The sequence below is a fragment of the Pelophylax lessonae genome (assembly GCF_965119305.1).
Source record: "Pelophylax lessonae genome assembly, chromosome: 1".
Taxonomy (NCBI): domain Eukaryota; kingdom Metazoa; phylum Chordata; class Amphibia; order Anura; family Ranidae; genus Pelophylax; species Pelophylax lessonae.
In genome coordinates this window covers 237,012,411-237,039,367 of record NC_138768.1, presented here as the reverse complement: position 1 = coordinate 237,039,367, position 26,957 = coordinate 237,012,411, and the positions used below count along the sequence as shown (strand labels likewise).

Below are 26,957 nucleotides of genomic sequence, written 5' to 3'. Positions count from 1 at the left end.
GGGGGTTGAACTTAGGCTGGTAAACATAACCGGTGGTTAGCTGGTTTTATAGGCAAGAAAGAGGATTCCAGCTGCATCCAGATTTGATGGCATTACTTAGTGTGAAAATTAATCAATGGGGACAGTTGGGCAGCCTGAAAATATTTAAGCAGATCTGGAGCTCCTAAACCTCCCCTTACTCTAGAAGCATAAAGTGTCTTTATTTTTTTCCCTTGGGCCCTTTGTCACCCCAAATATACATTCACCGTTTTAGTTGAAATTTCTTTACATCTGACATTTCTTAAAGACATTGGGAGTGTACAAAAGAGATACAACAATCTTGGCAAAACATTAATTTTGAGTGAGTGTGAAAATCGTTCGTTTCCAACATGCCCAATCACTCGAATTCGATGGCCGCACGAAAATCACCCATTGCTGTGGCCCACTAATGGGGCGAATATTAAATTAAAATTATTAATTACGATTTTCAAAAGAAAAATCTTTTGGAATTTGACCCATGTATGGCCGGCTTTAGTCTTTGACATGGCCGGAAAAAAAATTGATTTTCTGGAACAAGGCTTCAGCAAAAACAGACCATAATAACCAGTCAGGTGACAGTGAGGAACCAAAAGCAACCAAAACACTCTCCAAAAATACAGTAAAGTACAACATTTTATTCTTTAGGGGAGCAAGCTGCGAAATCCTAGTTTAAAAGAAGTATATGTACATCTTTCTTGTATTGCAATCACCTTATGAATGGAGCAGTTCTTTTAATTCCATTGCCACAAAAAAGTAATGCAAGAGACATAGGTTAGTCAAGGTCATATGTTACCTAAAGTGAGCCATTTCATTGTATCAGTAGATGCAGTAGCAGATTTTGGGAGCATAATTTGGTTATCTGCATCCTGGGATTGTCCTCCTTAATGGCAAATTATAGATTATTTAAACAGGGAATCAAGGGCTCACTGAATTTCTGGCAGGCTAAACTTTTATGTTTCTGTGTATATATTTATATAATGTAGCGTTATCAAAAAATGACAAATGTAACATAAATCCAAGAATAAAAAACAATGTGACAGTGTATAAATAGCACAATATTTATAATATTCACGCCCCTGGTGACGTCAAGTGTACAACTAAATGCGTTGGGTGGGACCAGACGTGACGTCACCGCGCTCTTTGGGCGCTTGTTACTATGTATATGGCTATAGCTGCAGCAGTTCTGGATTGATTACATGCTCGTTTTTAAACCATGGATATGTGAGCGCACTCTTTTACATTTAATAAAAAGACCTTTTATACAGAATTATGCTATGAATCTTTATGTTCCAAACATGTTTACATCGAGAACTAGACCTTGAATAGGAGTACGCCAGGACTGTCAGTACCCCTATGGATGTGTTTAGGAAGAAGTTTTCTCCCTAAAGCTCATTTGGTTTCTCCATTAGTTTTGAAGCCAACACATTCTGGTAAGCTGCTGTCTTCATTATTGCTGGTGTGGCACATGAAGGATCTGGGTAAGCTCGCTCTCCTATGCATGCATCCACCTTTTTTTTCCCCGTGGAATACGTTCCTTTGGGACACTGGAATTTATTCCTAAATTCTACTGATCCTTTTTTTTTCTACTTTACTTTTGACATTTATGGACCTTCACTGATGAAGGCTCCTTGAACCTCCTTTAGGGAAAGGGAGCCTTGACTGCTGGAAGCATGGCGTCACTGTGGGTGTGAACCTAAAAGAGAAGTTAAGTAGCTCCCTTGGGATTGGCTACAAAGACCTGAGATGACTGGGTGGAGTCTGAACTCTAAGAAAAGGCTACGCTGGGGCACATCCAACTGCTCTGAAGAGATTCAGCTGTTACGAGAGTTGACCACCCCCCGCCCGTTGTGATGTTTTGTCACAGCTTTATTGGCAGTTTTGACCTTGCCAGCAATTGATGTTGCTTTATGGGCTATGCCCTCGATTTAAATTCTGGGAACTATCTAATGTCTGTCTGGCACTGATGGTAAGGACAGGCCTCTTAGACTATGTAAGTTTATGTTTTATGGGTGCTCACGGTACAACTGTGACTGGCATTGTTGTCGGTTGCTCACAGTATAACCGTGACTGGCACTGTTGTTTGGTACATTTGGAAAGTTGTTACTTTTGCAAAGTTCAATAAAGCTGTGGCCTTGCACTGTTTCCAACTTAAGCAGCTTCTGCGTCTTTTTGGGGGGCAAGGTATTGGTTTATTAGCTGCTCATAAATGAGCCTATGCTTCTCGGTAGTCATGACTTATATTTTTAGATTGTGTTATTCATATACACTGTCACATTGTTTTTTATTCTTTGAATTTGTTACATTTGTCATTTTTTGATCATGCTGCAGTATGTGTATATATATATATATATATATATATATATATATATATATATGATTGTTTGGGTTTTTCGTCTATTTGCCGGTGCTTGCAGCTGTGTAATCTCATTTGGTTTTTTGGACACACATCTAGCGCGGATATTTTTAATTTTTATTTTACATGTTTCTGTTCAGCTTTTATAAAAGAGACGTACCACAGGAACTGTGCATATACTGCAAAAATGTACTGAATAAGTTTTTTTTTTCCTCCCAGACATATACTTTAATCTTTCATGATCGCACAATTCTTTATTTGAGAGTGATTGATTGCTACCTCAAGCTGCTTGTGTAGCTTACACCACAAGAAGCTATTTACTCCATCTGTTTAGGGGTTGATTTTTACAGTAGTGATTAATCAAATCTAAAAAGCATTTGTGTCGTTCTGGCAGATTTTCCAAGCCAAGTGCAGCAGGGAAAGAACAGGCAAAAAAAATGATAATTATTATAAAAATCTTAAGTGTGCTCAACCCAGCAAAAAAAAGCCAGATTTTAACAATAGCTTGCTTTTGAGCTAGTGTTGGTTTAATAGGCAAGCCTTTATATGCTGTATTCTTTGTACAGGCTTCTCTGCTGTCATCCTGTGTTATTTGCTAGGAGTCTATGGTGTAGAAACGGTTACCTCTTTAATAAGTAGTGATTAACCTGCGTGTGAATAAAATGGCTGACCTTTGTGTTTTGTGTACACAGGCTGCTGTCTCCCCGGCCCAGTTTGCTAAACACAGGCAATGACATGCGTGTGAACTCCTCGCCTCAGAAACCATTGGACCTGAAACAACTAAAGCAGAGAGCGGCTGCTATTCCATCCATAGTAAGTGTCTGCAGGGGAAAGGCTCCGCTCACGTGACTTTGTTTACTGTTCTTCGTACTCATTGCAAATATAGACATTTGTGTGTAGCTGCAGTCTTATTGAAGGACTTAGTCAGTGCAGCTTTGAATCAAAAACCTAGAGAATACTAAATGAAACTGTTATTTCTGAGGAAGTGCTTAGTTATTTTAGGATTTTTGAAGCTCATTTTTAAAGGCTGCTTTGCCTTTGTAAAAAATAAATAAATAAATGCACATATTTTTCTAGGAAAAAATAAATACGCATTTATTATTTTTTGCACTGGAGCCTGCAGAGCACTGATCGTGGGTTCAAGGTCAGTCTCCTGCACACGCTGCCTAGAGCTGTCTGAAAACCGTTCCTGAGCTGTAGGCAGTGTGAATGAACTACGAGTGCAATGAACACTGCACTCGCAGTTCATTGATAATACAACTCCATCTGCTGCTGTGGCAGACAGGACTTGTAGTTTATTCTTTCACAGATTCCTGTTTATTCTTTCACGGCTCCCCACACAGCTGTGCTGTTTTCAAAATGTGACAGCGGGTGCTGGAAGACGATTCCCTGCCTGCTGTCACAGAGAGGGGGAGCTCTGTGGATGAAGCAGGTACATGGGAGCATGTTACACCCTAAATACAGGAGTAACATGTAAAATGTTACTAAAGCTGAACTTAACCTTTAAAGAGGTTTTTACAAATTTGTTCTTACATGACTATTCCTGGTTTAGAATGGCACAACCCACATTTAAAAAGCAGTAGACCAGAATATTCACCTAATTAAAGTATGGTGAATAGTGAGTTTTTAAAAATTGTTCCATACTGTACTTCCTATTATAAAAAAAAAAAAAAAACGGTGAACATGTACTTTATCCCTATGAAAGAGCTTCTGATCACAATCACAGCAAGGTTTGTAAAAGTTCCAACAGCTGTTAGTGTATGTTTATTCCGAAATTTGAAATGTCTAAAATCTTGATTCACTAAAGTATATGTATTGCTAATGTTTTTTATGTTTTTGTACTGTTTTTATTTATTTAACTTAGGCATTCTTTTCCTGCATTTGGCTTGTTTGAAAAGCACCCTAAATGCAGTTCAGCGGATGCCTATTTTTTTTAATTTAAAGTTTTATTTCATCCTTCACCAAAGCATACAGTATGGTTAACAAAAAGACCATTTCCAATGCAAAAAGAAAAACCTATGGCAACTGAAGTCTAGAGGGAGTTACATGTATAAAAACCAAAAGGTAGTCAAAGTAATGTACAATGATTATTTATGAAAATTGAGGCAGAAGCACACTCAGCAGAGAATAGGTTTCCTAACCCCATGTATTCCATACGTAGGTAAAGATCCAAAAGGCTTACTTTCCAAAAAATGTGTAGCGGATCTGGAGTGGAGAGACTGGAGTCCGCAGAGAGGACTAAGAGCAGCTCCCGTGAGGACATGAGTGTGCTACTGAGCTGGGGCCTGTGTGATCAGGGTGGTTAGATGTGCAGCGTAGTACTGGATGTATTGGAAATCGTGCCAGTATTACCAGGTTTTATGAAACTGCTCATCTTTACGTTTCAGGGCCACCGTCAGGTGCAGATCATTGATCTTGTTTACAACTGCTATCCACCGACCAAATATTGGTGGGTCTATACTTCTCCATTTTTGCAGGACACATATCTTGGCAGCATTGAGTAAGTGAATCTGGATGGATCTCCTGTATCTGTGTCCCCAGAGTGGAGTGATGTGTAATAAGAATATCTCTGGGTGAGCTTCCAAAGATATATTCATGGGTTTAAAGACCAGGCATTGAATATCTTCCCAAAAGGAATGTATATGAGGGCATAACCAAAAGATATGAAGCAGGGTACCAGTGGCCTGTTGGCATCACCAACGTAAAGGCGAGGCTGAGGGGAATATTTTATGAAGAAGAGTAGGCATCCTATACCAGCATGTCAGCAGTTTATATCCCACCCATGATATCTGCTGGAGAAGGAGGACCAGAAGGAGAAGAGAACACTATCCCTCTGGCTATTTGTCCAGGTCCTGTCCCCACTTCTTTAGAATAGGGGGAATATAATCCTTAGGAGGTTTGTTTATCAGAGAACAAATCGACAGCATATGGCGTTGTGAGTTATTCAAACAGGGTTGCTCGAACTGCAACACTGGACTCTGGACTACTGTGCGCAATTGGATGGTAGTTGGAAAATGTTGCATTTGCATGGCTCGCCAATAGTCTAGTGGGGGAGAAAGCATATCTTGGATCTCGGGGATGGACAACCAATGATCCTAATGCAGAAAGTGTTTAATTCTGGACTCATTATTAAAAAGAAAGGCCTTGAATCTTACATTCATCAAACCAGGAGCAGAATCCTGAGATCCAATTGAGACATATAAAGCAGATTCCTATTTACCTAAATAGTACAGCTTGGATGACAGTATTTTACCCACTTTGCTTTTATTCGAACACAGCATGTCCTGTTGGAAATGTGTATACATTACAGGCAAAGCAACTTAAATGCAGCATTTTATATTTGAATGTATGTGTTTGAAAATAAGAGTGTTAATTTCCTTAACATTAGGCCTGAGTGTTGCTCATGCTCATAATTCTGTGTAAAAATAGTTTAGCCCTGATCATTACTAGAGGTAACCGTTTTACATAATATGTTAGGAAGATCCGCGCTTAGGATATATTAGAATCTGGATAAACACCGGCTGCAGCCCACCTATATAACTATATTCCTGAGATATATAGTGAGAAATTAAAAACTTAAAGGAGGTGTATGGCGCTGCCAATGTGCTCTTATTAATAAATAAATGCCTTCAAAAGTGCCACAATGCAATAAATATACACTATGGGGGAGATTTACTAAAGCTGGTGCACTTAGAATACAGTGCAGCTGTGCATGGTACCCAATCAGCTTCTAACTTTAGTTTGTTCAGTTAAGTTTTCACAATAAACCCTGGAAGCTGATTGGTTTCTATGCAGAAATGCACCAGATTTTGCACTCTTCAGTTTTAGTAAATCTCACCCAATGTATCTTCTGGTTGTTAATAAATAAAGTGATGTAAAATTTAATAAAGGTGACTGTATTAATATTATTATATATTATTAATAAATAAAGTGATATAAAGTTTAATAAAGGTGACTGTATTGAAAAAAAAAAAATATATATATATATATATATATATATATATATATATATATATATATGTGGTGAATGGTATTCAAAAGATCCAAATGACCTAAACCTAATAAGCACAAAGTGTACAAGCCGTAGCTTGTTGAGGTGATAAAATAATGACGTGTATATAGTGATAATACTTGAAAGGTGATAATATAAATTCCTCTAAGGGTCCTATTTCTGAGTATGGCTGATAGGCACAATATTAAAATATATGATGCAAGATCTGCACGGCCTTAAATATAACTCCATAAGATCAGCACGGCCTTAAATATAACAATTCATAGATGTCATCAAGGATAACTAATATTATGTGTCACAGATAAGTGATAAAAGGTACAGAAATCAGGAGTGGCGTGTTAAAAAGATAGATTAATTGATAAAAATACGTGATAAAAAATTGCGTGATAAAAAACGTGATAGAAATTAAGTATTATGTGAACAGCTATATCAGTCCCTAGGTATAGCTGAATAAAATGATATAAATATAAACCAGCAAAACACTATAAACCAGCAGGGCACTATATATAAAAAACCATCCTACAAATGATCCAAGAGATATGAAAAAAATGTGCAGACATCAGACAACCACAGAAGAACGTAGCAGCAATAATCAGGATCTCAAATAAATATGTAAAAGAAGTAGTCCATAAATAGTTCACTTGATTTCTAAAAATCAATATTCCCACAATTATGAATAGTCCATAAGAAATCAGTGCACATATTTCCAAAAAAGTGACTTCAGTGTAGGTGCTTCTATGTATCTTTTTAAGGTTTTCTTGCATCCTATATTTTGATTTATGTCATTTGGATCTTTTGAATACCATTCACCATATAGATAGATATATATATATATATATATATATATATATATATATATATATATATATATATATATATATTTTTTTTTTTTTTTTTTTTTTTCTTCAATACAGTCACCTTTATTAAACTTTATATCACTTTATTTATTAATAATATATAATAATATTAATACAGTCACCTTTATTAAATTTTACATCACTTTGTTTATTAACAACCAGAAGATACATAGTGTATATTTATTGCATTGTGGCACTTTTGAAGGCATTTATTTATTAATAAGAGCACATTGGCAGCGCTATACACCTCCTTTAAGTTTTTTTTGTTTTACATAATACACTGTGTTTAGTGGTATTGACATCAAGGATGCCAGGATCTTTGAGCATGGCAACTGGTGGAGGATTAATTAACACTTTGTTCACTTTGTTGTTAATCTGGAAGAACTTGACCATTTCTGGGTTTGCGGCAATTGGGTTCTGCCCACCGGTGGCAGGAAAGTAAACAAATTGAGTACTGTCTGTACTTTGTAAGTGATACAATTGGCTCTCCAACAATGCACTGGTATTTCAAGTCTGCCAGATCCAACAACAAGCCCTCCTTGAAATGAAAGTAGAGCCCCCACTTTCCAGAGTAGGGGGAAGCCTGTTAGGCTTCATGGATGTAAATGGTCAGTACCAGAGGTGGTATTCCAAGGTTACAAGCTTGAATTTTGTTAACTGCTCCGTTTTCTTAACTTTTATCCCCCTGTAACTCCTTATCTCCTTGCCACTCTCCCATCCAGCTTTTTCTGGACTCTTGGACAAAGGGGTCATTGTCCCGGATCCTGCGGTGGAACATTTACTCCAGTCTGTTTACTGTTCCAGAACCCACGAGGAGCCATCTGACTTCACTTCTGCTTGAGGGGCTGATGGTAGCCTCCTCTGAGGAAATTTCCTTTGCCCAGTTCCATTCCAGAAACCTGTGATGCAATATTCTGTCATTATGGGACAAATGTGTCCCATCTCTAGACAAACCAATTCATTGGACTCAAGGCACAGGGCTTTCTTTGACTCGGGGGCTTCAGGGTCCGAATCTGATGTCAGATACATTATTCCTTACAGTATTCTGAAAAAACGCAATGGTAGATGTCTGTCCACTATGGGCACGAAGGGCACTTGGTCATACTGTATGTGGAATATTTAAAAGTTGTATCAGCGCACCAGAAAAATTGTCCCCAGCAGCTGGAAACCCAATGCCCCTGGGCTAATAGAAAATATATAAATCAAGAACAGCACTCAAAGAACCTGTCCCAGTGTTTAAAATAGTCCACATGGTCTTTATATGCTCCCGCCAGATGAAATAGCCCTTGGTCACACTATTTCCTCTGTGATCTGATTGTTCTTCAATTAAAATGTGGATGCTATTTGATGATTCGTGGTGTGCTGGTGAATATGTGCTTTTGAGCTGTTCAAGTTTAGCTCTCGGTTACAACTTCCCTCCATGGTTCTGACTCCCTTTTCACCTTTCCAAATGGTCTCCAAAGGGACAACCTGCCTCTCACCTCCACTCTTACCAGGTGGCTTAGGAATCTCCTCATTCAATCCCTTAGGCCGAACCTTCATCCTAAATGTCATGATGTACCACCCTGCCTTCCTTTTTTACAAATGGACATTTTTTTTTTACAAACGACTTTATTTTTGCACTTTTAGCATATTTTCTACTGAAAATATAGATTTGAAAAACAGTTGGGTAAATATTGTGCAACTTAAAGAAGCATGGCCGAAGCTTTTTTTTTGGTAATACTTCTCATGTGGGTTACAGGAGATGCCTTATTTGTGCTCTCCTGTGACTCAGAAGCAGCTGAAAGCGGGCCAAAGTCTGCTGTTAACTGACGTCACAGAAGTACTCCAGGCTGACGATGCTTTTTTTATGTGCCTTGATTGGTTATTTTATTCCTTCAAGAATCGGGGTACTTTGTGCCTTTTTGACCATAGGCTCTTCTTTCTTTTTTGGATTGCTACAAGTGATTCCACATAGTAGCAGTTCTTCTCCCTCTGTCTCCACTAAGGCAGATTTCTATGACAAGTCAGTACTCAACACTGCTTTGCCAAAGAATTGGCAACGATCACCAGAAGGGTCAGTGAGCTCAGCTCCTAGCACTTTCTTTGTGACCTTTCTCCTTTTAGAAGCTTGATCACAGCAATATATATGTGCAATTAATGCATATGGGCACATGATAATGGAAATGCTTTAATACATGATTCTGCTTGGAGTACCAGCTGATATGTTAATCTAAGCAAGAATTCAATTGTGCAGTCCCAAGTATTATGCAATTGAAGAGACAAGGACTCACTGCTCAAGGTGGTGTAATTGCCTGATGACTCACACCGGTGCATGCCCTGGCTCGCCTCCGTGAAAACTTGATAAAGGAAAAGGAATTGGCAGCACTCCAGGTTGAGTCAAAATCCAGATTTATTGACTGGACATCCAAATTATGACAATCGTGACAAGGTAGACGCGTTTCACACACTGACTGTGTGCTTAATCAAGTATTATGCATACATGCCTTATTCAAGTAAAAGTAGAGTGTAGATTTGTACCCTAATGCACTATTGGGCCACATGTCTAGTTGACGCTAACACCATAATGAAAAGCATACATTTTTTCCCCTCAACATACGCTGAGGGAAGCCACTTTCATGTGAACAAGCACTAAAGTGTAGAAATATGAGCCAGGCTTTTAAGTTTTAGGACCATATGTATATGTGTGTGGGGCTCCGTATTATATGAATGTGCATGTCAGCGCAATTGGATGACGCACAGCAAGGCCTCTCGTGCAAGAGCTGTTCTGCTTGTCAGATTCTAGTTATCATTCTCTGCACTCACCTTTTTCAAGCAGTCAAACAACCTGTCTTTTCCTTTTTAATATCTACCCACTTATTTGCTCAGCCATGTAAATGTTGTAGAAAGGGCTCTATATTTATATATTTTAGAATTCTATGTTCTACGTTTTCAAAAAATTACGCAAGGGTGTTTTTTTTTTTAAAGAGTTACAATGAGTGTTTGCTGCAAGCAGTATAGTACAGGGGCTTTACAGAGTAAATGGATAGGAACTCATTTGGTGAATTTGTCAGAATAATCAGATTTCTGGAGCTTTACAAAGTCAAAGATGGCAGTCCTATTTGGTATGTGCGGTTAGAAAAAAAATCGTAACTTATAATCCTGAAGAATAATTACTTTTACATACATTGACACTTAATCAAAATCACATACCTGTGTTAGTAAGTTTATAGTCTTGGGATAGTAGTTTTGCCCATTGGGAGGTGGAAGATTGGCAGACAATGCGGAGGTGTGCTTGTGCCCCAGTGTAATTACTAAAGCACACAATCTGCACAGAAATGGCTGGGATCATTTTCATCTCTGAGGCGCAAACAGTGCTCTATAATAAAGTATGGGGTTTGTGGGAACCATTTTGGTTTCATTGTGGAATACACTTGCGATTAACTGTTTATGGATCCATGCATCATAAAAAGGAGTGATATTTTGAAAACTCCCTTTAGGTATTCCCCAGTTTCATAACCTCATCTTTCCATTTCCTCCTTTACCGCCTTATAAAGTAGATACAAAAATTACCAAGGTGTGCCATTCGATTTCCTTTCTTCTGAGATTTATTACTTTGAGACCGTAGTGGCATCCTCCATTTTAATTGCCTGCAATACCCATTAGCTTCCTGTTGTGACAGTAGTTTAGGAAGTGAAGGGAATTCTCCCTAAAAAAAAAAAAAAAAAAATCTGACAGGGGTTATAACTCCCCCTTACTGTGTTCAGAATGAAAAGAAAAGTTGTGGCTTTAGTTCTACTTTAAAGCAGAACTAAACTCCCTTTACTCCAGTGCTGCATCATCCCAGTGGTCCTTGCCAGCCGGTCTGTCTCCAGGTACCAATTTTCATCTGTTTTCATTGGCCGGGTCAAGATCACGTTATACCCACACATGCTTGGGAGTTCTTTCATCTCTGGATTGCTGAAATTGTACACTGACAATTTTTTGGCAAGGGGTACAGACTTTGTTAATGGTTATATTTAATGATTTCACTGTTCATTTTAAATCAATATACTGATTTTTGCATTGGACTGGGATTCCCTAATGGTTCCTATTTTTCAGATATCCGAATGCATCCCAGACATTGTTCCTCAAAATGCTTCTGTGAAACCTCATCATGCTTTGGCCCTTTACCAGGAGCAGATCACCAAGGTACACGAGTCTGCCCTGGATGGACAAACCCCAGCTAAACAACCTCCATCTAATCTGCCACCTGACAAAGAACAAGAGACAATCAGTAGCCCACAAGGGAAAGCTGCCGATAAAGAAGGTAGGTATCTCAAAAACCATATGACACCCAGTACCTTTCATTTTTACTGGCATGAGTATGCAATCTATTGGTTTGTTTGTGTGCGTCCAGGAAATGAACATTCTTTCTTCATAACAATCCTTACATTATTGTCCTTTATAAACATTACAAGTGGAGCGCAATAGTTTTTTATTTTTACAGTTTTAAAGCGTATGGGTGTAGCGTTCCATGATTTTTTACCTAGATTTAAATTTATGTCTCTGATTTGTAACTGATCAGTAAGATAAAATATTCAGTGTTTGCCGAAGAAAAACATTGGTCAGCACTGGTGCTCACTTACTGGTATGCTTTCTCTGGGGTACTTCTGATTTCACAGGGGTATATTTAGGGTTTTATTATCAATATACTTTAAACAGTGGTGTATTTTGGTTTTGTGCGGCCCTAGGCTAAAATTGGTTGCCCCCCTCACCCTCCTATGTAAATTTGACCCACCCCTTCCTGTTTAACGGATGTGACTCCCTCAAAAAATTGAAGGACTGCAAGTCTTAGCAAGAACCCCTGAGATCTCAAGAGAGGGGGGGGGTGAGAAGGGGTGGGAGAGAGATAGAGGGGAGGGTGAGGGGGGGGGTGAGATAGAACCAGGGGATGGGAAAAAAATAGAGAGAAGGTGTGAGAGATGGGGGATAGGAGAGAGAGAGAGAGAGAAGAGGGGCAGAGAGAGGAGGGAAGGGGATGAGAGAGAGAGGAGGGGCAGAGAGAGGAGGGGAGGGGATGAGAGAGAGAGGAGGGGCAGAGAGAGGAGGGGAGGGGATGTGAGAGAGAGAGAGGAGGGGATGAGAGAGAGGGGGTGGAGAAGAGGATGAAAGAGGGGGAGGAGGGGGTGAGAGAGAGAGAGAGAGAGAGAGAGGAGGGGATGAGCGAGAGAGAGAGAGGAGGGGATGAGCGAGAGGAGGGGATGAGAGAGAGAGAGAGAGAGGAGGGGATGAGAGGGAGAGGAGGGGATGAGAGGGAGAGGAGGGGATGAGAGAGAGAGAGAGGAGGGGATGAGAGAGAGAGAGAGGAGGGGATGAGAGAGAGAGAGAGGAGGGGATGAGCGAGAGAGAGAGAGGGGAGGGGATTAGAGAAAGGGGGTGGAAAAGAGGATGAGAGGGGGGGAGGAGGGGATAAGGGGGAGGAGGGTGTGAGAGAGAGGAGGGTGTGAGAGAGAGGAGGGGGTGAGTGAGAGGAGGGGATGAGAGAGAGAGAGGAGGGGATGAGAGAGAGAGAGAGGAGGGGATGAGAGAGAGAGAGGAGGGGATGAGAGAGTGGGAGAGGAAGGGTGGGAGACCCCCTAGCCCTGCCTGCAGTCCCTCCTGTGCCACCTGTCTGTGGGTAGGTGTGTGTGATACACCAACCTCCTGCCTGTCCGTCCTCGTCCTCTGGGCCCTCGGTCAGCCTGTCTTCCTGTTAATGTCCCAGCTGGGAGCAGAGAAGAGGTTTGAGAAGGAATGCAGGCTCTGGGAGGCGCCAGGAATCATGGCAGGCATGGTGGAGAGGGCATCAAATACCAGTGAGTCTGAGCATCATAGATAATCACCAATCAAGATAAATAGAAAAATAAGCATTCCTTTATTGATAAGTATATAAAATATAAACATTAAAATTGATGGAACATGATTCATAACCTGACATCACACATTTCATAATGATAGCACAAGTACATATAGTAGTAGCAACCGGTCGGGATGGGGCTGACGCGTTTCGGTATGAAAGCTTTCTCAAAGACCACTTAGAGATCATCTAAGGGCCCATTCACACCCATGCATTGCTGTAAAGCGGGCATCATTAATGTAAGGTATCACACATCTGATTCATTTCAGTTAGGCTAGCAAAACTCTGCAACACACTACAAGGGAAAGGCCCCTTTCACACATACGGTCCGTTTTTCATCCATCTGTTGACGGATGAAAAACGGACATCAATGCATCTCTATGTAAAAACGGATGATCATCCGTTAACATCCGTTTTCATCCGCTTCCGTCAATGTCCGTTTTTTTGGAAGGGATGAATGCCCTATTTTTCATCCGTCAAAAAACGGATCAGACGAAAAACCGATGTAAACGGACAAACGGTCCGTTTTTCATCCGTTTTTGCATTTGTAGTGGATGTTAAAATAATCAGATGAGAAACGGATGAAAACGGATGAAAAACGGATACATTTTGACGTGACTGAACTGAACGGACCGTATGTGTGAAAGGGGCCTGAGCCTGTTTCTAAAAGAGATGGCATGCTGAGTTTGCACAGAGTGCGGGGAGAAGGAAAGCACAGTGTGGAGATCACCTCGTCTTACGTGTGATTTGATACCCAACGCATTAAAAGCATTGGGACATGAAGAACTTATGGACATTGTTGTGAAGAGATTTATGTAATTTTGGACTCGCTTAAGAGTTCTATTTTCGTATATATTCCTATTATAATTTTGATGCTATAAGGATATATTCAAAGGTCAAAAGGCACATTAAAGGTCTTAATTGATGGGAGATTACCATTATACTTCAATTTTTTTTATTTATTTCTATGGGTAATGCACATGGTGCTGGCTGCTGTAGTTATTTTTATATAAGTAAGGGAAGCGCAGAAGGCTTTGCTAGATCAATGTGTTTTGGTGTGTTACAATGCAAGTCAGTTATGGCATGTTGTGTTAGATGCTTTGGAGTGCTATGTGAGATTTGTTAATGCCTTTTATTTTCAATTTCAGATAAAGTATACATGAATTTACAATTGGAGGGTCAAAGATTAAGTGCAGAGCAAACATCTTTGTCAACTTGGCCCCCTACTGCACTATACCAAGTGCCTGCCAGAGAGGTATTAAAGCCCCTTCCACAGCCTGAAGCTGCATCCCCATATAATCCCCAAGGTAAGAATAAAAGCTTTCTATTAAAGTAGCTTAAAGTGGAGTTCCGGCCTATTTTGCAACTTTAGTGATTCCTGGAGTGCTCGCTATACTGATCAACAATTGGGCATTTTCAATTTTTTTCGGGGGTCCCTTACCTTATTTTCAGGGCATTTTTGATTGTACTTCCTCCTTCTCCCCTCTCTGTGGGCACGGCCACCGACATCCCTTCCGCCTTTGCATTGCATCCTGGGAGCTGTTTGTCATCACTCCCAGGAGGCTGGAATCAGGAAGAACTCCCAGAACACTCCCTGGAATCAGGAAGAAGGACACAGCAGATTACACTGCGGCTTCAGATGCCCACATCCAAGATGGCCACGCCAAGACAGCGTTTTTAAAAGTACGATTTTGACTAAAATCCAATACTGTACACCTTGTAAGTATGAGAATAGCGGTTCTGTGAAGGGCGATGGATTAGTATTATAGGGGTTTTTGTTGTTAAAAAAGGTATTTGAGGACAGAACTCCACTTTAAACAGATAAAATGTAGTCACTAAAGTACCGTGCTTTATACACAATAGCAATGTTTTTCTCATCTGTTGAGGGGCACAGGAATTCTGAAACCTTTACTGACTCCTACAGGAGTGACACCTACTGGAGTTATACTGACACCTACAAGACATAGTGCAAACAACAAACTAAAAAAAAGAGACACAGGCTAGCTCTGGGTATAACACATCATACTGCCATCCTGCTCAGTTTTTTTTATAATGTACTAGGAAGATGGATTTCTTTTCTTCCTCTGCACTGATTCAGGACTCAAGTATAACTACAGACAAAACTTTTTTTTAGTTTTTAGAAACAGTAGAGAAGGATTAGAACCCTTGTCATGTTTAATTGCTGTCTGTGCCCACGTTAGGAGATTCATTCTCTTTATTTGTCCTGTTTGCCATTATCATTATAAGTGAAAGTAAAGAAAATCCCAAATTTTGGGTTGTCTCCAGAAAAGTAATGGAGAGGAAATCTTCCAATGGGGACACTAGTTCTGTTGACCTGGGGGTCTCCAATGAATTCATTTATATTTGCAGGGGTTTCCTCTCACTTCCTGTTTGGTTATGGGACAGGAAGTAAAGGGAAATCTCCAAAATGGGACACAGGTGGCGAAAACAAAATCTGACAAGGGTTATAACCATCCCATACTCTATCCAAAACGGAAAAAAAAAAAGATTTTGCCTATAGTTCTATTTTAACTTGTAATTTCTTGTAGCAGCTTTTCTTCTTCAATCAAAAATCTTTACCCTGTACCTGCAGGTGGTCTTCCCTTCTTCACAGCTCTTCTAAACCATTATTTTCAACCTTGGCTTCTAGACTGTTTCTCACCTTGAACTCGGCTAGACTGGACATTGCCTGCAAGTGACTCTAGGGCACTGGGCTCCATTTGAGTGTTTTCCAGGCTGGTTTTCGTTATGTTAGCTGTAGACTGCTTTCCAGTTCCAGAACCATTGGCATTGCCATTAGCTTGCCCTGTCTCTGAATATTAGCTCTCATGAGTAGGCTGTTTAGGCTGGCCACTAGAAGCCCCCCTCATTTTTATTAGTCTCTGGGTTCCAAACCTTATTTCTCATTTCCTTCTGGATTGCAGCAGAAGTTGATAATGCTATGGGACAGAGCTCTGTTGTCACTACGATAAGTAAAGTGTTCCGCACTCCACACTTCCTTTTCCATCAGACAGTCAAATCACCATCTGTTTCTCAGAAGTGTCCTTTGTACTATACTACCCCCTCTATTTCCATGCCAAATTTTTGTATCATAGGTGCTTCCTAGTGGTTATGGGGTAAAAATAACACACTTTAACCAGGTAATTATAAGCATTGTGCCAATAGCATTTTTTTTAGGAACTTCTTTTCTCATATTCAGAATTTGGGGCCTAATGGTACCCAAAGGCATAGAAAGTTAATCAGATATGCAAGTACAATATGAGCACCCTGTGGCATACATGCTTTTTTTTGTGGAGAAGAGAGGTGGAGGAGGAGGAAGAGATGGGTGCATAGCTTGGGGACTTTGGCATTGATTTACTAAACCTGGAGAGTGATGCTCTGCATAGAAACCAATTCGCGTCCAGGTTGTATTTCCAAAGCTTAACTGAACAAGCTGAAGTTAAAAGCCGATTGATTTCTTTGCACAGCTGCACCAGATTTTGCACTCTCCAGTTTTATTAAATTAACCTCTATCTGTTAGAAAACAGCAGTGTTCAAATACCAATTTGCGGTTTTCATTTATTGCCTATAGTTGTGTTTTTTAAAGTTGAACTTTCAGGTATGATCCTCACTGGTCCAAATTGGACCAATGTAAATATGCATATCTCATACCTGAAGGGCTATTGGTGAAGCTGGCAATCACTGTAGTAGTTGGCACTGTGATCTTCTGGGTTCTGTGCTGAGCTGCTTCCCCTCTCTGCACACCTGACCGTAGGACCTCACTTTCTCTGCACCAGCCTCTCTAATGGGACAAGATTGAGATTATATTATCAGCCTTCTTTACTAGCTCAATCAGGACCCCGAAGATCACTACTATCAATTTAATAGTGCCAAATACTACAGTGATTGTCGGCTTCCGCAGAGGCCCCTCAGGTATGCGTTATGCATACTTACATTGTGTTAAGCTGGATCATTGTAAGTATGAATGAAAGATCATATCAGGATTTAAAGTAGTAATAAACCCTTACCGCATTGAGAACAGCAAAACAAACATTGCCCAGTAAACTATTGGTTACTCCACCACTTGCCATTTAAAACCTGATAAAATGCTGGGTCCTACTCTCTGGTTTCTGCTTCCCTGACTTTCCAGTCTTCACAGGAAAGAATTTAACAGGGAACAGTATCCAGTCAGTGTATAATGCCTCGTACACACGTTCAGATAATCGGACAACTTATCGTTCGCATTTTGTTGCATGATACTAATATCGAATTCAACAATGCATATAAACGTAAGATTTTTTTCGTACGATTCCGGAAAAGCTTCCTGGTTGCTTAGCTACGTATCAGATGGTGCAAAACAAAAACAATGGCAGCCAGGCTTTTTCCGTGCTATTTTAGTGTTTCTGATCATGCGCAGTCTTTGTCGATCAATTTTTAGCGGATGCACACTGTACTGATTAAACGATTGTCGTTCGCTAGGCTATCGTACGACAGAAGTTTTCGTGTTAGTCCCTTCGGATTTTGTGGGATGAACTGTCGTGATTGGCTGTCGAAAGCTGTGTACTAGTGATCAGATTATCGTGCGATCAAGTCGAAAGCGATTCTTTTCTTCCGATTATCTGAATGTGTGTACGAGGCATTAGGTTGGGGAGGAAAGGTTGAGTGCCTTTGCATTCCTGGGCTATGGGGCTGTGTGTTTCTGTTGTTACTCACAGTGTAGGGAGACACAACTGTAGTTCTTGCATGCAAGAGTGGCTCCATAGCAGTGGCAGCTGGTCATATGGGGCGCCGCCCCCCCCTATTCATGCGTCCGGCCCCCTTATCTACATGCGGGGCGATGGACGCATGGAGTTCAATGGGGCTTTTTTTTTTTTTTAGCCAAAGCGATTAGAGCCAGAGGCTCTCACAGGCTTAAAAAAAAAAGGGTGGGCTCTGGGTGCAGAGCAGTGCGCCCCGAGCCCACCCAGTTGTGTGACAAAAGCGAATGAAAATGCCACCCCCCGGCTCAATGAGCACCAGCCGCCACTGCTCCATAGGATACTACAAGAGAAAAGTACCACCAAGAGAAATAAAAACTTTCAGCAGCGTACAAACCTGAGGGTTTACTATCGCTTTTATTGGTTAATAAAGTTTTTCCTTTGAAAGCAGGTGTTATTAAAGATTTTTCTTAATCCATGGTTTTTTTTTTTTCAAACAGGTCAGTCAGTGCCACTAAACCTGCATGAAGGTTCACGGACATTGGCACCACGTATTAACAGCATATCAAACCCACCTCCTCTTATTTCCTCCAGCAAACACCCAGCTGCTATTGAAAGACCCATGGGCTCTATATCTCAGGTATGTAAATTGGAGCTCAAAACAAACAAAAAGAAGCACAGGATTGTAGAGCAGTTCCTTGGTGACACATCTGCTGTAGTACTTCAGGAAAACCACTAAATACATAGTTCAAATACATGTGCTCATTTACATGTAAAAAATAAATTGTAGTGTGTGTTGCCCCTTCTTATGATTCACCTTTGCCATACTTCTTAGCCGCACATTTATTTCAGCAATGCCGCTTCCTGTGTCACCTCTCCACATTCAGCATGCTCATTGGACAATGAATCTGAGTCACCAGCTCTGTCCAGTGTGCAAGAAGTTGGCTGTAAGGATAAACCAGAAAATAATTAAGTAAAATTCCTGGTGAAGGCGCATAATTCAACAGAATGATTGACCAAAACTGCAAATCCTTTCACAGGGACAATAGCATATGTGTATGTGTACTTCGCTGTCAGAAATGCATGTATAGGAGGAGGAGATGGGGCACTGTTGGTACTGCATCAAATGGGGAGGAACAGTATTAAGAACAGATTTTTCAAACAAGTCCAATTTTCCCTTTGAGAATAATCAGATGATGATGTTTTTTAGCAACCACTGATGTGCCTGTTTTATTTGCTTGGGTGGCAGTAAAGGGCATTACAGGATGGCAACTCACCAGGCTCGGATTGGCTAGTCGGGAGCACCGGGAGAATTCCCGGTGGGCTGGTCGGTTTTCTCGCCATGAGGGCCGTTGTCATGGCCAGGGGTGTCACGGGGGGGGGGGGGGGGGGGGCTTACCGCACCAGGGTGTCCATTGGGGGGAGGGTGACACCACTCTGCCTAAGGCGAGAGCCCAAGCTCCCGATCCGCTTCTTTTTATCTATAAGGGCAGGCCAGCATCGCATTGCCGCTGGCCGCATAGTGTGATGACATAACGGAGAACTGGTGAAGGACTTCTCCTGTCCTGAGCCTCCCCTCTCTGCCCTTTGCGCTCCCTGGCCTGACCTGACCTCACATTGTTGTGGGCGGAGGCAGAGCCAGTCACGATGATGGCAACACTAGGGTGAGGTGAGATGAAAATAGTGCAATTAAAGTTAAGGTGCCCAGACAGATATAAGGTGCTTCTTTTTGATTTGTGCTGCCTGTTAAATAGTCCGTAACTTCAGTATGTTTATTTATCAGATGCACTGCTGGTCTCAGCAATCAATTTATTCACCCTTGGTGTCAGTGTGAATTTACTATTCCTCCTGCTCTGTGTGCAAGGGCCACTCCCCAGGCAGATTCAGGCCAGCAAGGACCCCCTGCGTTTTGAGTACAGATGTCCTTCTAGTCTAGTGGGTCTCTCTGCGTTATTCCCAGCTCCTCTTTTGGGTATGTTCCTTTATGTCTGGATGCGATTTTTTATATTACTCTCCCCAGTGCATGAAAGATGAAACAGGGGAGAGACCCACTAGAAGGACATCTGTATAGTACTCAAAACGCCTTGCTGGCGTAAATCTGTCTGGGGAGTGGCCCTTGCACACAGAGGAGGAGGAATAGCAAATTCAACACTAAGGGCGAATAAACTGATTGCTGAGACAAGCACTGCATCTGATACATTTAAATTCGATTTTTTTCTTCATTTCAATGTTTGGATATTTATGAATACTAATTCTTAAAGAAAATTGATTCTGATACTGTCCTGTTATTTACTGTTCTAATAAATCTTCACTGTGAAGAAAAACTTAGGCTACTGTATTTGCATTGAATTGGAAATGATAATATTTTCTGAAAAATACAATGGATTACAAGGCTGTAGTGAACAGTGCGCCATTACAAACTTATATTCTGAGGTTTTAATTACATTATTTTAATATAGTCAGTCATGAACTAAAGTGGGCCGGTCTAAGGCATGAAAACTGAAAATGAGTGCCACTCCGGCCCTGCAGCTCACCACCTAGAAATATATGGATAAACTGATAATGCACTTAAAAAGGTAGCCAGTGTTTTTTGTGTCGCTTGTGATACAAAATAGTGTTAAATTGGTTATAAAGCGAAAGTTTTTTTTATCTTAATACATTCTATGCATTAAGATAGTAGAGGAACTACCAGGGTCGCAACAGTCACACTTGCAACCGGGCCCTGGCGTTCTGCCACTGTCAGGGGGCCCCAGTGGGGTTGCTAGTCGCAGGGCTCTGAGCTGAGAGCGTCTCTCTCATATAGTTTAGAGCCAGGAATTGACAGTTCCCGCTCCTTCCTCCCTCGTACGGATGCATGAGGAGACAGCCGACCTGATCCTTCTTCCCCTGCCCCTCCCCATCCCTCCTGCGTGCACCGCGGAAAGTGTGAGTTTATTCGCTTCACACTTTATGAAGTGCACACAAGAGGAGAGAGGTGGGGAGAAGGATTAGATTGGCTGTCTCCTCACCCATCTATACAAGAGAGAAGGAAGGTAGGAGGGGAACCTGTCAATGCCTGCTCTGAGCTACATGAGAGAGACGCTCTCAGCTCAGAGCCCTGATGTAAAGGCAGGTGGCATTGATAGGCAGGGCTGATAGGAGGCACTAATGGGCACTGATAACTGGGATTGATGAGCACTGATAGGCTTCACTGATGGGCACTGATAGGCAGCCATGATTAGCACTGATAGGCTACACTGATAGGTGGCACTGATGGACATTGATGAGCACTGATAGGTGGCATTGACGAGCACTGATAAGTGGCACTGATGGGCAGCACTGATAGGTGGCACTGATGGACACTGATAGGCGGCATTCATGAGCACTGATAGGAGGAACTGATAGGCGGCACTAATGGGCATTGGTGAGTACTGATAGGCGGCATTGATCACTGAAAAGCGGCACTGATGGGCATTAAAGAGCATGGATAGGGGACATTGAGCACTGATAAGTGGCACTGATTGGCATTGAGCACTGATGGGCACTAATAGGCTGCACGGCTGGGCACTGATAAGTGGCATTGATGAGAACTGATAAGTGGCACTAATGGGCATTGCACACTGATGGGCAGCACTGATGGACATGGATAGGCAGCATTGATGAGCACTGATAGGTGGCACTGATGGACACTGATAGGCGGCCTTGGTAAGCACAACAGGCGGCATTGATGAGCATAAATAGGTGGCATTTATAAGCACTTATAAGTGGCATTGATGAGCACTGATAGGCTGCGCTGATTATCAGTGTAAACAATGCACTGACATTCTTGCCGTTTAATGGCTCACCTTTCCTCAGACAGACACAGCGTAGGAGGAAAGGGCTGCTGATAAACGGCAAGTCTGTTTACATGAGATCACATGGTAAAGGGCTGCTGTGATTGACCCATTATCGTGATCTGTAATTATCCAAAGGACACAGCAGTCACAGAGGGCACTGGATGCACACCCCAGTGGACACGTAGGAGGCAGGGTTCTGGGAAGATGTCCATAGCCACCTCCCACCCTGGGGCTCGGATGGAAAGGGGGATGTCAGGGGTGCATATCACGATTTCTTGCATCGGGGCCCTAAAGGTTCTAGTTACGCCTTGGCATCAAGATAACAAAACCTTCTGTGTGCAGAAGACCCCTCAGCCCCGTAATACTCACCTGAGCCCATCTCAATCCAGTGATGTTGCACGAGAGTCTCGGCTGCCAGGGACTATCCCTCCTCATTTAATGAGAAAGCAAGGGGGCGCCATTGGCTCTTGCTGCTGTTAATCAAAGTTATTCAGCCAATGAGGAGAGACAGAAGGGGTGGTCAAACCATGGCTCCATGTCTGAATGGAGACACGAGCAGCTGCTCTGGTCGGGTGCCCCCATAGCAAGCTGCTTACTGTGGGGGCACTCAGGCAGGAGGGAGGGCCAGGAGCGCCGGCGAGGGACCCGAGAAGAGGAGGATCTGGGCTGCTCTGTGCAAAACCACTGCACAGAACAGGTAAGTATAATTTTTAAATGAAAAAAACCGAGACTTTAGTATCACTTTAAGAAGCCACATAATGTATATTAAAACATCCATCCATACATTAGGACTTAAATGTAATATATTGCAGATTATTAGTCCTTAGAAATAATGGCTGCATTTGTTTTGTTTTTTTTTTTCAGTCATTTTTTCTCTTTATTTTCACCCATTAATGTTGTCAATAGCACAGTTTGTACGCTCTCTCTTTCAATGTATCTATAGAGGAAGTTATGGTTGCAACACAGACTGAAATACTAATCAAGATCTACCTTTGTTCATCTGCATTATATAGGGGGATTGGGAGTAGGATATAGAAAAAAGATGAGATTATTTTCTCTTTCAGTGCAGCTCACAAGTAACAAGGACACTGAATATTTAGCCAGATTAACAGGTATTTTCTATACGTGCTAAGTATGTACAAAGCATGAAAACATAATGCGGCCACTACATCTAAGGCCTGGTAAGCTGCAACATTATACATTTTTGTTTTTGGATTTAAATGCCATTTAGGGTGAATTCACATGGGAATGCAAAGCTGCCGGAGTACTTTACCGCTCGGCAGCTCTCTGTTCCTGGCTGCAGTAGAAGGCAGTGTGCTGCACGATTTAGAACATCACAAGGCTCTCTTTTTTCTGTTTTATTTTGTACAAATTTTATGTACAAACTTTATTCCCTTTGGGGAAAGGGAATACAATAAGACACCATAGCCACTCACTAAAACTAGAGGAAAAACGGTTTAACCTTAAAATACGTAGAGGGTTCTTTACTGTCAGAGCAGTGGGGATGTGGAATTCTCTTCCACAAGCAGTGGTATCAGCAGGGAGCATCGATTAGTTTCAAAAAACTATTAGACGGGCACCTTAAAGACCACAACATACAGGGGTATACAATGTACGGTTAACATCAAACACACATCATAGGTTGAACTGGATGGACTGATGTCTTTTTTCGACCTCACTAACTATGTAACTATGTAAAGTAAATGTTCATCAGTGTTGTACATTGCTATGTGATTTGGCACTGTGTGCTTCAATGTCTGTATCTTATTGCAGCATGCTGCAGCACAGTTCTAGGTTGCATTGCAGTGTGAATGGGACACTTGAGGAACAATTGTTTCCAGTGTGTCCTTGCAGTGACAGACGCTTTCCAATGCAGTAAAATGTCTGTCACCACAGTATGTGTCAATTCAGCCTTACAGATACTAGTAAGAAAGATTGAAAACAAACAAAAAATTTAGAGCCCATTCACACTGCCACGACTTGTCAGGCGACTTGTCAGCCTGACAAGTCGCGGTCAGTCGCGGTCCATTGAGTAGTACAGTCGCTCCGACTTAGAAAAAGGGTCCTATACTACTTTGGGGCGACCTCGGAGCGACTTGCATAGACTTCCATTATGTGAAGTCCCTGCAAGTCGCTCCGAAGTCGCGGTGCACGCGACTTCACAGGTCGCCCCCCGAAGTCGTGTCGCCTCAGTGTGAACCGGCTCTTAATGTATTCTATTTCATTTGTTTTGGGCTTTCATTTTGGGAAGTGTGTCATCTATCGCAATATCTTTTTATATTGTGTTTACTGTTAACAATGTTTCTATTTTCAGGGTGTTCCCATCCCACTTCATGCTCCATACAGCTCGGAACATGCAAAGGTCCCTGTGGGATCCATCACAATGGGTTTACCAATCAATGTGGACCCAAAAAAACTGGGTGAGGAGCGTAAGTTGAGATCTGTTCTGTCCTGTTATGTTTATATGCTCACTTAGAATGATTATAAATTGTCCTTTGTGTTATAGCCAGATATATGTTGTCAATTTTCCTGTTAGCAAAATCCCTTTTTAAATGCCAAGTGTGTTACTGAAATATTCCACTTACAGCACTCAATTGTGTTCATAGTAAACCTACCAGATACAAGCAGAAAAAAAAAATAACTGTCCGGTATAAACACAACATTGCAGAGCAGACCGGGTCACTGACCTCCTTCTGTGCATGATTGAACCACGCTGAACTCCAGTTCTCTTTATAAAGCAAAGTTCACTTATGATGACAGTTTGTCTGCAAACCCCTTTCATCATCCTCCACACGTCTTGTTGCCTTTAGCACACATTGACTGGAATGTTTCAACTATAACTAAGTGTGAACAACTGTAGCTCTGGCTCAGTACGGATATCATAACTGCTCAGAAAGGTCACGAGTCATGCAGCTCTCCAGTCCTGATATTCTGTCTCTCATGCTCCTAAGAGCACTGGTTTGTTGCTTTTATTTTAGTAAAAGTTTGCCGTACCTTTAAAGTGGTTGTAAACCCTTACATTTATACAATGACGTAAACAGCCCCAGATGATACATAGAGATGAAAGAAATCCTCCTGCATACATTTTACTTGTTTATCTGCAGTCTTTACCTCTCTACCCCCCTTGAAAAGGGCAGAAAAGAAGCACAGAGAAGGGGGCGTAGAGGCGGTTACAGTGTGTGAGAGCTGATTGGAGGAAAGGCACCACCCCATCTACACAGCAAAAGAACGGTGTTCTGAATAGACAAGCTGTCTGCTGAGATCTACACACACACACAAATTAATCTCATATGTCGGGAAAACTTTTCAGAAGTTACTCCTGCTGATAGAGGAACGAAGCACCAGAGAGAAACGGCAATTAGCTCCCCGTTCACACTGGTACGACTTGTCATGTGATTTGACAGGTCAAATCACATGATAAGTCACATCCTGTTGTCGGCAATGGAACTGTTCAAATCGGTGCGATACCGACTTTGCGGTGCCGCACCAATTTGGGGAAAAAAGGGTTCCTGTGGTATTTTTTTTTTTGCAATTTCAAGTGCGACTTGCATAAACATCTGTGCATGGAGTCACACAGATGTCAGCCAGGTCGCACCTGAAGTCGCACTGACCTGCAGCTTTGAGATCGTGCGACTTCAAGTGAAGTTGCACGAATTTAAGGTCCAATTAAGTGTGAACAGGGGCTTAGAGCTTTGGAAAGAGATAAGTAAACACTACAGATATACACTATATTAACAAAAGTATGGGGACACCTGCCTTTATACGCACATGCATGTCTTTATGGACTTTGCTTTATGCACTGGTCCAAATCATTTGGTGGATGGGGGATTATGGTGTGGGGTTGTTTTTCAGGGGTCGGACTTGGCCGCTTAGTTCAAGTGAATGGAACTCTTAAGGCATCAGCATACCAAGACATTTTGTACAATTTAATGCTTCCAACTTTGTGGGTACAGTTTGGAGATGGCCCCTTCCTGTTCCAACATAACTGTACACCAGTGCACAAACAAGGTTCATAAAGACATGGATGAACGAGTTTAGGGTGGAGGAACCTGACTGGCCTGCAAAGAGGACCTCAACCCAATAGAACACCTTTGGGATGAATTTGACTGGATTGACTGCGAGTCAGGCCTTCTCATCCACATCAGTGCCTGACCTTACAAATGCGCTTCTGGATGAATAGTAAGACACTCCTATAGACCCACTCCTAAACCTTGTGGACAGCCTTCCCAGAAGAGTTGAAGCTGTTATAGCTGCAAAGGGTGGGCCAAGTCAATATTAAACCTTATGGACTAAGACTGGGTACCATTAAAGTTCATGTGCGTGTAAAGGCAGGTGTCCCAATACTTTTGGTAATATAGTGTATGTGTTTTGCTCAGATTCAATGACTGAGGTTTACAACTACTTTAAAGTACCCTTATGCCTATGGCTGCTTTATACATTTTGTGCCAGTAAGTAGATGCTAAACAAATAATCACTTAGTTCTTTTAGTGGGTATGGACTACCAAAGATCTTCTATGAAGCTTGAGCTTTTGAAGATTATATGTATTGCCAGTCTTCCTGGTGTGTATGACCGACACATAATTTGTTCAACAATGTCATGGTTCCTTCTCTGATAAGCCGCTACCATTGTTCCACTCCCAGCTCAGCTCACTCCCCTTTCTACAGAATTTATGCTTTACTTTACCAAGCCAATCTTGCAGGGTATTGCTTTTCTCCTCTCTTCCTTTTGTCTGGGATCAGTCTAAGGCCTCATGCACACTGGACGTTTTCTAAACTCTCCTAGATGCCTTCCTCCTGGCAACAGCATCTTGGCAAAAAAAAGCCTTAGATCCCTTTCACACAGGGGAGTCCATCGGGGGATGGCTGCTCTGTCTCTGGACTGTGTGACAGACAGAGCTGTCAGGTCCCGCTGTTCTCTATGGGGGAATCAGATGGTAACGGACCGTCTGTCCGTTCTCATCCGATCCTATCTGCTGGACGGATGGAAAATAGGGTTTCCATCCATCCAGATTTGATGGATCGGATCGAATGTCAGCGGACATGTCTCCGCTGACATCCAAGGCCCCATAGAGATGCATGGGGCATCCGTTCAGATCCGCCTGAAAAACGGACAGGCGGATCTGAACGGTCCGTCTGTGTGAAAGGGGCCTTACGCTTGAAAAGTGTGTAAAGTGTTTAGCTGCATTTACTCGCGTCAAGCGTTTGGGCGTAATTCATTTTATTGGCCAGAATAAATAATTTATTATTTTAATTTACACTTCCAGTGGTTTTATTCTTACCTCTAAAGTCTTCTGCCACTAAACTCAGCTAAAAGCCTATGTGTCCTCATTTCAGTCATCTTTTGGACCACTGTCAACCTGGTTGACTCA

General features: G+C 41.8%; 1 protein-coding gene across 1 annotated transcript in view; it reads left to right on the top strand.

Annotated features, from left to right (window-relative positions):
* NCOR2 (nuclear receptor corepressor 2) overlaps positions 1–26,957 on the top strand; it is a 737,979-nt gene that overhangs the window by 590,642 nt on the left and 120,380 nt on the right. Inside the window, exons 21-25 of the mRNA XM_082255577.1 lie at positions 3,064–3,184; positions 11,321–11,528; positions 14,246–14,404; positions 18,274–18,413; positions 23,903–24,017. Coding sequence (XP_082111703.1) covers positions 3,064–3,184; positions 11,321–11,528; positions 14,246–14,404; positions 18,274–18,413; positions 23,903–24,017 — 743 coding nt within the window. The remainder of the gene's footprint in view (positions 1–3,063; positions 3,185–11,320; positions 11,529–14,245; positions 14,405–18,273; positions 18,414–23,902; positions 24,018–26,957) is intronic.